Below are 12,537 nucleotides of genomic sequence, written 5' to 3'. Positions count from 1 at the left end.
TTAAAAAGTCTATTATTCGAGAGAAATAACTTTTCTACTATGGATATTATAAATCTTATCCATCTTCATCTCATCTCCCTCAAAGAATAATTTTATCCAACTTATATCATTTTTATATCCGACTTTATCTTGTCATAAGTAGACTTCAAACGTAAGATATGATAATTTTTATCTTATCTTGAATTTTATCCCCACTGCGGAACGTAGCTGTATGGTCAAGTATCAAAGTAAAATAATAATAATATTAATAATAAAATAAAATGGAAAAGTCGAGTACAAAAGAACGAAAACTCTAATTCCCATAGTTTATTATGCAGATAAAAGAGGCAATCAAAGGGGCCCACTGGACTACCGGTTCGAGTTCGAGCCCATTGGACTCTTTTGTCAAGGCCCAATCACCGATCTAGCAGCACCGTCGGTCCTATCTTCTCGCCACTTTACGGTCCCCCGCAGCTTCGAAGGCGCAAGGGAGGGGTGCAAGTACTGTGTTGTCCGCGCGGGCGTGGGAGAATGGCGATGATGCAGATGTTCGGCGCCGCCGCGAGACGAGCGGCGGCGGTGGCGATGGCGAGCCGGCCGCCTCTGACCTCTCCGATCTCTACGCTCTCGTCGTCGGCGGCTTCGCTTCCTCCTGCATCGCCGTCGTCGGCCGGAGCTGCCCCGCCGCTCCCGGTCCTGTGCGGGAGGGGCGACAAGCGGACGAAGAAAGGGAAGAGGTTCAAAGGATCGTACGGGAACGCGCGGCCGAAGAAGGAGAAGAAGATCGAGCGCATCAAGGACAGGGTTGAGGTCCCCAGGTCCACTCCTTGGCCTCTTCCTTTCAAGCTCATTTGAAATTCATCTCGCTCTCTCGCGCTCTTTTTTCTCCAGTTTCGTTCGTTCGTGTAGTTGTAGTAGCTGTACTTCTGATTTACCGATTGGCAATGGAATATGGAAGCTGTTTGTGTAAATCGTTGGCGGATTTTCGGTTGGGATTCACCCTATATTTCGATTTTGAGATTAGAGAACTTTGATTATCTTTGAGGCCGATTGTTCTGCTGATTTGAAATCGTGCATGGTGATGCTTAGGAACTTTTGGATAAGAATGAGAGTCATTAGCATTTCGATTAACAGTGTTTTTAATCGTCAGTCCTTGCAGTTTTCTGAAAGTGAGTGATGAGACTGTTGATGACTGAAAAAATTGGAGAATAAGTCCATCTATGGTGCAAAGCCGAGGAAAAGCAACTTATATTAGCTCGTTGAGATGCAAATATGCTGTGATGCAATTAGAGGATATTGGTTAAGTATGTGGTTTTGATTAGCTTTGAGTGCAAGCTGTTAAGAAATTGAGGAACCCGACAAGCCAAGGTATGAGAGAACTTGTCTGCAAGAAATTGATATCTGAGGTTGCTGTATAGCAATTTTTATATAAAATGACAATTTGTGTAGAGCTAATCCCTCAGTGACCACTGGCCTCATTAGGGGGATGGAGATCATGGCCGTCCTAAAAATTTCAGCATTAAAACAGTAGATTATGCTGATAACAAAATTCAGGTCTCACCCCCAGCACATCAATCTCCATTAGTGCTTCTGCTGGTGAGAGTTGGTTGTAACACACTTAGATTGTAAAAAGGAGATATTTGGCATCGCTGCTGTCATCATCATGGATGGCTCTACAATTTCTGTATTGTGACCTGCCTGACAAATCCAGGGTTAGATTCACAAGGTCTAGTCCAGTAATAAAATAAACCAGACCGAAGATAACAGTCCAACTGAAATTGTTAGAGCATGTTACTTGCTCTCACTTCTGGGTCCAGTCGCAAGCTTGTGTCCTGTGTGAATGGCCCATAAAAGGATGCCCATTGTGATTGTAGTCATGAAGATTCTGGCAGCAAGTTTATAGGGTGCCTTCCTCTCCTTCTTTGCTCCATAACATGTCCCAATTGATTTTAGCAGAAGCATTGTGGTCATGCAGCAGAAACAGATAAATTGGCAACATTGACAGGAGAATATGGATGCTGAAATTCTGGTAAAATGCAAAGTAATTGGTAATAGGATCTTCATGTCATCTCTTTGATGCAATGGACTGGATCTATATACCCTAACTTGTATGATCAATTACCTAAGTGAATGGCCTCCAATATCAAATCCGTTTTCTTCTCTTCTTATCACTGAAGGTGAAGGGTGTTGGACATGCCTGTGTCTATGATGTAATCCACGCACCATACATTCACATGAGTAACCTTATATGTGCTTATCCTATTCAAGTTGTATGCAGTGCATGCATGTCAAGCTTACACAGGTTCATATAAATATGAGTACTGGGAAAGATATGTAATCAAGCCGACATGTGAACCAGAGCAACAAAGTTTGAGAAGAAAGAAAATCTATATTCTTTCTGTTGATGATCTTATGCTGCGTAGGTTTTATTGGTGTCTAGATTCTATAATACTAGCATTTGAATCATATAAAAGTGATGCATGATAGAAATTGTTTCACATCTTTGAATATTCAATATCTTTACCTAGACCACGGATATGTAAATCACATAATAGGTATCTTGCTAAACCTTTTTCAATGAAGGCAAAACTTCATCTACTGCTATTTTTTCAGGCTTATAGTCGTACTTATTTGGATTAGCTTTTTTGGCAACTATTAAACCTTCAAAGGATGGATGAGGCTGAGATGCAAACTACATTGGCTTTGCGATCCTTAATGTGTGCCATAGTTGATGTCATTGCAGCAATATAGTATCAGGAGGCAAAGAGAGGATTGATGCTGTCAATACTTTCTTTTCTAAACTCTTCTATAAGAACCTGGTAGAATCTCGTTGGCATTCATCAGAAAAAAAAGTTTATCTTCTGAAAAAAGGGCACCGCCCTACCTTGGTGTGATGCAGCCTTTTCTCGTTGCAACTGCTTGGGCAAATCCAAAAGCAACTCCACAACGGTGGCAATTCCAAACATCGAAAATAGGATAGCCAGGAGAACAATCGCCACTCAATGTAGGAAGCCCAAGCACTGGGATTCAGTATTTCTAGGGACCATTTTCATTAGTGTAGATCTTCTCGAAGAAAGATTGAATGAATTTACGAGGAAACAAGAAAATACTCTGCCGAGGGCAGAACTGGCAGGTGGAAGAGAGCTTAGAGTACAAAAAGACCGGCAGGATACGGTTTAATCCTCATTCGGTTGATTAGGTATGCGGCAGTTTAAGGTTGCTCTGTCTTGTAGATAAGAGAGGTGCAGCTCCAACTCATGGGTCCACGCAGATCTCTGGATCTGCTTAATTATGTCCTTTTCATGTCGCTTTCTGTGTTCATTCTGGTTAGAGGAAATCTCTTTCTGTGAACTTTGGTGGTGATCTCTGATGCTTGAACGGAAATTTGGCGTGAAACTCATGATGAGGGCAAGGCCAAGTGGATCACGTCTGGACCCCTTTGTTTCGTAGCTCACAAGCAATGCCCTTTCATCTGAATCATGTTACCCGTTGTTCCCATGACCCAACCGACCAACTTGTTTCGTGTTTTACGTTCCTTTATGTCATTTCACAGCTAAAAGGTCATCAACTCCCACGCTTCTTCAGGACCCTGGAGTCATCCATCTATTTACGTGGGGTCATCCTTGAGTCGTCCTTTCTTCATTTTAAGTAGTCAGAGCCTGTCGTCGCTGCGAAACGGCAAATTAATTCCGATTGATATTCTGAATAGGTAGGGTATGTGAAAATATATGACTAAGTTAATTTATGGGTTTGTCTCTTCGAACAATGCCGAGGACGAAAGAAAAAACCCCTCTTTGAAGGGTTACTGGGCTTTGGCAAGGAGGAAGGTAGATAGAAACCGAAAAACTCGATACTGTGATAGAATCATTACAATAGCTTAGAAGCTTCAAATGTTTTTACACAAACAAAATGGGTCTGGAGGCTGCGGAGAGAGATTTTGGAAACGCATTTCAGGTAGGAGGATTCAATGCAGTTCTTTCTCTACCATGCGATCAGTTCGACTCAGTTGAAGAGAAGAATGTAAGATATCGGATGTGGCCATGAATCTCGTGTGACAACTTAACCTAAATAAGAAATTGCACTCCTTTGCCTCCAGCCGTAGGATCTTCTCATGCTAGGAGAACTAAAGCTAAGCCCCAGCATCCCTCTAAGAGCCTTTCCTTGCTCTTCGAACCGGGCGAGCTTCGCGACAACAGAAGCGCTCTCCATAACACAATCCATGTCTTCCGTGTCGCTCCACAAGCGATTGGCCAGTTGGAGCCGCCTCCTCTTCGACTCCAGACTGATGCCCCACTTCTGGAAGAGCCTCTCCCTCTCTGCTTCCGAGAGTCTCCTGCGCATCAGCTTGCTTAGCTTCTCCCTCTCCCGATGAAGAGCCTTCAAACTGACCCATCAAATAAATGCCATTAGAATTCTGTCCCTAATGGTTAAGGCATGATATTTACAGAGGGTAAGGGCTTAAGCAATGGATTATTTTTTTCTGTCCGAAGGAAAGAGAGAGAGAGGAACCTTGAAGCAGGTGTAAGAACTCGTCCATCTGCCACTGCGTGGCCTCCGCTAGCAAATGTTTCCTTTAGAAAAGTCAGTCTTCGGAGCTCCACCTCCATGTAGATGGAATCAGCTGGATCGCCTCTGAAGAGCAGAAAGAAGTATGTTCTGTGAACCAATGGAACGCTGCAAATTTGCCAGAGCACCAGTATCGATCTTTGCTTTCTCTCAAATTCCAGGGGCCAATCTAGTGGATTTGTCAATGCGTCGAAGCCACTTCTTCCACATTATTTTCATGATCGTTGTTAGATCTTGATTCCGCCCCCTGAAGATATTTTTAACTCATGTCAGCAGATGTATGTGAACTAATGCATGTGACAGATGTCTTCAGCGACATTTTCAGAACAAGTAATATTTAATCAACACTCCAATGCATGTCTCCACTTTTTTGTACATTTTTAGCTCTCCAAAACAAGATCAGGGCAGGTTCATTAATTACAGAAAGACAGTAACGAAACTACATCTATATTCCAACGAAGCCATGACAACTTTTAAAAGAGGCAGAACAAGTGAATTGCTGATGTACTAAAAAAAAAAAAAAGCACAATCAACTTGTATCTATAAATGCACAATAAAAGAAAACGACAACTTTTACCTGCTCATCTGCTAGTTGCTTCTCATAGGCACTGGCCATTTCCTTCAGCCCAGAAACGAAAGTATGAACACTAGTGATATCTTCATCTGCAGCTGCGCCGACACTCTGAGCAACAGAACCACTTTCCAAAGAAGATTGAGAATTATTTCTTGACAGGCTTGCAATGCCATTGTCATAATTTAATGGATGAAACTTCCCTTGAAGTGCTTCAGGTCTTCCAGGAAAGACCCTCTCAAACTCATTAGGAGGTGTTGTGTTGACGTCTGCCTCCTCAAAGCTGGGAGAGGAACCAGTTACAGGATTTGCTCTACAGCTCAAGCCGCTACTGAGCTTGAGATTTGTAGAACTTGAGATATCAGCTTCTGGGGCTTGTGGGGATGTATCACCATGATCATTATATCTGGAGAGGTTCTGGATGTGACTCCGTCCTCCACTTTCACTGAATGCAGTTGATGATGAAGTCTGACCAGTTCCCTCATGGTCTTCAGCTCGTCTCAGAGCTGATACTGCATTTTCACCAAGCGGACTGGAAAGGGCTTCAACATTGTTCTCCCTGCTTGAAACTTCCATGTCAACACACTGAACATCCTTGCAGTATTCATCATATCCCTGACCAACTGACCGTGGTGAATATATATTATCTGCTTCTGAATGTTCTTCAGTGTTCTCCCATAAAGAATTGTTTCGTTGTTCCGAGTTATTTCCATTCATCTTCTTGTGATGCATTGTTCCGTTCATTTTTCTTACACTTGAACCCAGAGAGTGAGAATAGGCGATGTCGTCTGACAATGAACAATCATCTTCCCATGTATCATCTGTTTTCCCGTTTGATTGATGTCCATTTCCAATCTTCATGGATAGAAGAAAGCGAGAGTTAGAAACAGTAAATACCAAGGTTCCACTCAACCTAAAATTCCAAGACAAAAGAGTTGACAGGTACCAGTGGTTTTGGATCTTGATCATTTTCAACCAACTTCAGCAACTCTTCAACCCGAGATTGTGCTCCATCTCTTTGTTTTTTCAAGTCCCTAATCTCCTTCTCCATCTGTAAAAGATTAACAGCCACAATCAACATCTCCACAACCACTAATAATAAATAGGATGCACCACCTGCCCAAAAGGCTAAGTTTTCCGGAAGAAGCTAGCATTTATTATTGTTAGCAACACTCATCCACAATAAAATATTTTCCAGCATACAAATGATCAATGCATTTACCAAATCAAAATGGATTTGGCCACAGAAACGCTTCCATGTAATTAATTTCTCATTACGACATTGAACAGTCCGTGGTAAAAAATACACTCATATAAGATAACTTAGTCATAGATGCCATGATCAGGGCATCTAAGATAATCCTAGTTATAGATGTCATGATCAAGGCACTCATATTGCCCAGGCTGAGCCATTCCAAATTGTTGCAGCTAAATAGATTGTGGCACTCTAAAATGGGAATTGACAAAAGCTTACCTGCTAATTTACTTGGTCAAGATTTATTATCTCTAGTTATGACATTAGTTGAAAAAAAATCTTCTTTAATTAGGGATTTGTAATTCAAAGAGTTCACGAAGCAAATTACCTTCTCAATTTGAAGATCTTTCTTCTTCAGTAGTGCTACGTAGTCACAATTTGATGAAATGGGACCAGGAGCTCTCAGTTCACTCTCCAATCTAGCCAACTCTTTCTGCAAATGTTTGACCAAGGCCTTATCAGACATGACCACATTAACTTGTGCTTTGGTAGTCACTTCCTTTGCACAACAGGCAAAGAGTAGAGTGTTTCTAGTCTGCTCAACATGACTTCGAGCAGGGCTCAAAGTGCAAATAATGGCAGTCCTAGCATTTCCACCCAAGGCAGGTTGCAGTATGCGTGTCAGCTTTGAATCTCTGTAATTGATATGTCCATGTCTCCCTTTACTGCATTAATCAATGGCATCAATCATGAACTCATCAAAATTCACACTGCTAATCACATTTCAAATCCCGAGCTATAAGTAGAGCCCATTTATAAGCAGCTTGGAAATAACAAGGAGCAAAAGAAAGGGTAAAAGATATGCATCACATGCACACAGGGAGAGTGCCAGCAAGCAGGCCCAGAAAACAGTTAGGGACACGTTATAGAATCTCTTAACTCCCATTTAAGTAGAATAAACTATGTTTTTTGACTATCATGCGGTGAAACACTATTATCTTAATACTCGATGCATAATATCTCGATGAGGCTGTTGAGAATCCTTGATTAATCTGACTCACTTTTGAAGATTAAGAATTTCTAGAAGATATGAGGCAAATTACTGTCACAGAAACATCTCTTGAGACCATATGCTTCATATGATAGCAATCTCCAGGAGCGCTAACTGTTATATTATTTTTTTTTTATCGAAAAAGGAGCAGTGCTAATATTCAGATATTCGGAAAATTAGACTATCTTTTCTTCCCTTGATGAATGGTCTTTGAACTTTGAAACAACCAATGACCACAATAATCATGCAAAGTTTCAACTCAATGCGGGTGATATTCATTAACTTAATGCAGACATGCAATGACCACAGTAAAAACTGAGTTTATCTATGCATATGATTATCCTTGAACAACTATAAAATTACACATACTAACAAGAAACGACTTCATAAAATGGGCAACCAAGGTTAGGAAAGCACTTTCCCCTGAAAAAATAACTTTTGCTGACCTTAGCTTGCGAATGACGGTTCCCAGAGTCAGTAAACTGCGATTTATGTGGCAACCTTCTTTCAATCGAGTTCCAGCTGATAATGCTTGAGATGCACGCTCACTACCAGCCAAATCTACGAAATTCTACATTTTCATGCACAACAAACTTACTGAACTGGACAAGAAGGAAGACTTTAGCATACAAGCAACAGCAGAAAACTAGATTGATGGACAATACCACACTGGCTGAAAGGGTCGTGGAGTTGTCCTTGCCTAAAAACTCACGAGCAGAACTTTCGACTGTCTGTAGAAATCAGCATCCAAAGGGTAACTTACTTAAGTGAACAGAAGTTTTGCATGTAAGTCTCAGGCAAAATAATTCTACAGACGAAGGATGAGAAGAGGACGGACCAATTTGAGAATTTGATGAGATCTGGAGCTTCTCTCATTCAGTAATGTTTCCCCAATTTGTCTCTGAGCTGTGAAAACAAATTGCTGAACTTAACCCAAAAGATTGATATTATAATGGCAGACCGCTGTTAGATGATTTACCTTCACAAATGGATACAAGCTCGTTAAAATGGTTCCAGTCCCGCAGAGTTTCCTCTGTTACTTTTTCCACGATAGTCCCTCTCTAATCAAACCAAAAGTCATATTACCATCTCTCACAAAAATGGACAGACGATACATGAGATGAAAATGAGATGTACCTCTGGATCATCCAGTAGCCGAAGAGAAGTGCTATCCGTGCTGAGGAGGTCTCTAACGACTTCGTTGTAGATTTCGATAGCAGAGAACTTCAAAACAAATGCTCTTTCTTCATGCTTTCCTCAGAATAAGTAGCTCCATGTCATTGAGGTTTACAGAAGAAAAGAAACAGTGACAGAACAAACTGTTGAGATGCAGAGATATAACTTCAATGGATAGTTTTCCTTACTTTGTGTACATAATCAAATATATCAGCTACAGTGAGCTCTGTTATTCCATTCATGGTGTATGTCTTTCCACTACTTGTTTGCCCATAAGCAAATATACTGGCTGCACACACAGAGAAAGCGAGAGAGAGAGAAAGAGCATTAGGCTAACTAGTAATCTCTTTGAGATGAAGAAACTGGAAGCAGACATCACGCGTATAGCAGGATTTCCATACGTACAGTTAATGCCATTGACAACTGAGAGAGCAAGTCCCCTTGCTCCTTCTTCATACACCTCCCTCGTAGAACAGTCACCACGATATACCCTGTCTATCACACAAAAGCATATGCAGGAGAAAGATCGTTTCATTTAAACTGGTCCGGATATCTAGCTTTACAAAGACATCAATGTGTTTTAGGATGTAGAGAGCAAAGTCAAAGTAGCAAAGTTTATAGCATTGACCAAAAACAATGAACTCCACATCTGAAGGCCCACTGCTGTAGAAAACGAAGTAAATGCTTTTCTAGACATCACCTTCAATACAAGTTAAACTAAAAGAACGATGAGATTGGATTCAGAGATCAAGTAAACTTCCAGAACCTTTTTAAGTAGACTGGTTTTTAGCAGTGATGAACAGGAGCATGATCAGGAGTTGAAATATAACACATGCAAAAAAAGTAACAAAATGAACCCATCTCTAGGGAAGAAAAACTGCAGATAGTTCAACATGTCCTCACCAAATGTGTAGGTATAAGGAAAAGTAGACCCTTCCCTAAGGGTGTTCCTGTACAAGATCGTGGTGTCGTTGATGCATTCCCAATCTGCTACTTCATTGGCCACAGCCTCCTTCTCGCTTAAAGGCCTCAACCTCACCAAAACGAGAATCTTCTCCTCGCGAGCACCCATCCCTTGCATCTTTTCCCACTTAAGTAGCTCCTCCCCACTAATTGCTCCCATTTCTCACACTCCTATTCTCTATGCTCCTTCCTTCAATCCTACCATCAATAAGAACAGAATGTCCATAATATCAAGTTCCTCCAAGAGTAAAACGTACTACAAGAACTGGTCAGTTTTGCTTTCCTGAAGGCTTGGACAGTTTAGACGTTAACAGCAAAGTGGTTGCACTAACAAATAGTTTTAAAATAGAAAGAAAAACAACCAGCCCTGTCATATCGGGAAGAAGCTCATCATGGCGTTCATCCAACTAACACAGAAAGGGATAATAATAATAATAACGAAGGGAGAACGATAATTACAGTTTTAACAGCCACGAGATGCCAATTATGTAACCCTCCAACCACCCTCGAAAAGTTAAGACGAAGAAAGTGAACAATTAAATCGCGATTAGTTAAGGTTAAACCCCTCTTGCTTAATCTTTAATCCTGTCGCTCTCTTTCGTTTTCATCCGCCGAGAACATCGACTATCAAACAGCCTATTTCGCTCCTTTCGTCCTTTTTCAATTCCTGCAACGATGATCGTGTCAGAATTGGTGACTTTCCTTCATGGCAACCTCACCATGCTTGCATACGAAGTAATAGTATCCCACATGTCCTCGATCGCACAGCGAGTTCCAAACTCCGTCCGAGACACGGTCCCAGTCACATCATCCCGGTCCCCCTCCCTCTCTCTCTCTCGTATTGACGAATCCATCAAGCTCAGTCCATTCCTATCGAGATAGACAACTCCTCCGCAGAACACATACCTACGAAAACGCCTGCCGTCCGAACGCCGCCGCTACCGACATCCGACGAACCTTCTCCGCCGGGAAACTCCACGCCGCGCCGCTCCGCCGTCTCGGTGACACTTCAACAGCCACGCGCCACGCTCTCCGCCGTCCGACGCTGTCAATCGCCGCCTCCGCGATCCGTTTCGTCTTCAAGCTCCAGCTTCAAATCTCGAGCTCAGCCTGCACGAAAGCCAAAAACGGAAGAACAAATTTTAGATAACCGAACGGATCCGTTCTTTTTACCGTTCGCCATTAATGAAAGAAAATCGACCGCAACGGGTAAAGCACTAATATCCACGGAATCGAGCACTAATGTCGACGGAATCGAGCACTAATATCGACGGAATCGCGCACTATCTCCACAATAAATCCACGATTCCGAGCGCAATCTCCACATCACCCCACCGAAATAACCGCCAAAAAAAAAAAAATCCAGCTCAGCTCGACATTTTCCGGAACCTAAAAACCGAAGAGCCGAAAGCTTTCGCTTCGCTGCAATATCGAACCAGAAACGTCGCTTGAAAGACAAGATAGAGCACGTAAGGGAAGAAAAAAAACAACAACGGCAGCAGCAGCAGCAGCAGGCACCAGCTTTACGCGTCGAATAAAGTGCGGAGGAGTCACTCGGAAGACAGCATGCGGACTGAAGGAAGCTGCATCTTAATGCAAATGCAACAGTCCAAAAGAAAGCAACAGAAGCAGAGGGAAGGAGGAAGGAGAAGGAACCGGCGAAACTTCTCGATGCAACAGTGGGAGATCAGCAAGAAACTCGCAGGCCACGATCTCCGACCTCGCGAAACCACCTCCGAGCAGGAGAAAAAGAAAGAAAGTGAGGCGGAGATTCTCTCTCTCTCTCTCTCGGAGTGACAAGGAGGCGAGCGAGCGACCGACGGAGCTCGAAATCTGGTGCGGCGTCAACGTCGTTGAACCTTCTCTTCGCACTCGCTCGGTCCCCAGTCTGCGTGACGTGCAGTTGAAATGACGAAATTGCCCTCGGCCCGCTCCGGGCGCCTTTTCGCGTCGCCCGCGGATGGTAGATGGAGCGCGCAAGGAACAGCGCGTACCGGGAAATGGGGTGGCTTCGGCTTCGCGCCACGTGGATTTTTCCCGGATGGTTTTAGCGACGGGGAGGCCGATGAAAATTTCGCCGCCGTTGGATCTGGATCATGATACCGCCTCTGGCTACTTTTTACCCGTTGGGGTTGGGATGGACCACGCTTTCGGTTACGCAAAAAGCAGTTTTATCTTCTTATTTTTCTTCCCTCGTCTGGAATTTCGGGAAGGTCCATTTTTTATTTTGTTTAAATATGATTTCGAGATGGTAAACTGTACGATTCCGGGCCCCGCAAAAAAATTAAATTGAAAAAATTGTACCTGTGTCTCCCCTTAGAAAGAGTTTTTTCTTTTTTAATCAGTTGAAAATAATATAAAATGCCTCGAGAATTTTGATTTTTCCAATTGCGACGTGTTGGAGTACGCGGTCAAATACAATGAAAGGAATATTCCGACCAAAAATAAAAAATAAAAAATACAATGACGAGTACATCTGAACTTTCTTTTTATTAAAAGAATATTTGGATCGGATTTCAACTATACAACAATGAACTTTCAACTATTTGGATAGGCATATAAAAGTATCTCTAATGTTTTAGAGAATTTTGCTCACTACGAACCCGGCTATTGCCACTCCTGGAGCTGGCTGAGGTCTACGGTGATGAACTTGATGTGATTAGTGATGGTGATCTTCAAAATTTAAAAGGGAAAGTATTTTTGTGATTGTTTGATCTAAATAAAAAGATTTCCATCATCGGTTGATCGATCAAATCAAAATGAACATTTAGATAATAAAAAACGTCCAGGAACTTGACTCTATGAGATTGATTTAGTTTGATTTCCAAGTCTCTAAGTAATTTTAACATATGGGGAGAAGTTAATCTATACTCTTTGAAATTACGTGTGCATTACACCACCATCCAAAGTCAAACCTCTTGACTATATTGGTTGCTAACGCAAGAGAGTCCAACTGCTTGTGCCGCATCTATTTATCATGGCAATAGGATTACTAATGGATTTGCTGATATATTTTGCAACGTTCCAAGAGAAAAT

The 12,537-nt window shown here is 42.1% G+C and overlaps 2 protein-coding genes across 2 annotated transcripts; one reads left to right on the top strand and one right to left on the bottom strand.

The window, feature by feature from the left end:
* Positions 1–447: 447 nt before the first annotated feature.
* Positions 448–1,048, top strand: LOC104418883 (30S ribosomal protein S31, mitochondrial). The gene has a single exon (XM_010030352.3). The coding sequence runs from the start codon at positions 511–513 to the stop codon at positions 832–834; it is 324 nt and encodes a 107-aa protein (XP_010028654.2). The 5' UTR covers positions 448–510; the 3' UTR covers positions 835–1,048.
* Positions 1,049–3,807: 2,759 nt separating this feature from the next.
* On the bottom strand, positions 3,808–11,322 carry LOC104418882 (kinesin-like protein KIN-7E). Its single transcript, XM_010030349.3, is given in 16 exon segments — positions 3,808–4,363; positions 4,489–4,731; positions 4,734–4,792; positions 5,123–5,971; positions 6,063–6,167; positions 6,700–7,036; positions 7,809–7,933; positions 8,028–8,093; positions 8,201–8,268; positions 8,342–8,423; positions 8,500–8,613; positions 8,727–8,827; positions 8,944–9,033; positions 9,442–9,699; positions 10,408–10,611; positions 11,158–11,322. Coding segments are annotated over 14 exon segments (2,784 nt in total). The 5' UTR covers positions 9,662–9,699; positions 10,408–10,611; positions 11,158–11,322; the 3' UTR covers positions 3,808–4,038.
* Between the last annotated feature and the right edge of the window lie 1,215 nt (positions 11,323–12,537).

This window comes from Eucalyptus grandis, chromosome 9 (genome assembly GCF_016545825.1).
Source record: "Eucalyptus grandis isolate ANBG69807.140 chromosome 9, ASM1654582v1, whole genome shotgun sequence".
NCBI lineage: Eukaryota > Viridiplantae > Streptophyta > Magnoliopsida > Myrtales > Myrtaceae > Eucalyptus > Eucalyptus grandis.
This window is presented reverse-complemented; position numbering and strand designations above follow the sequence as displayed.

What these genes read in the sequence shown, in the direction of transcription:
- LOC104418883 (XM_010030352.3), top strand. Translation starts at nt 511, where the DNA reads ATGGCGATGATGCAGATGTTCGGCGCCGCCGCGAGACGAGCGGCGGCG.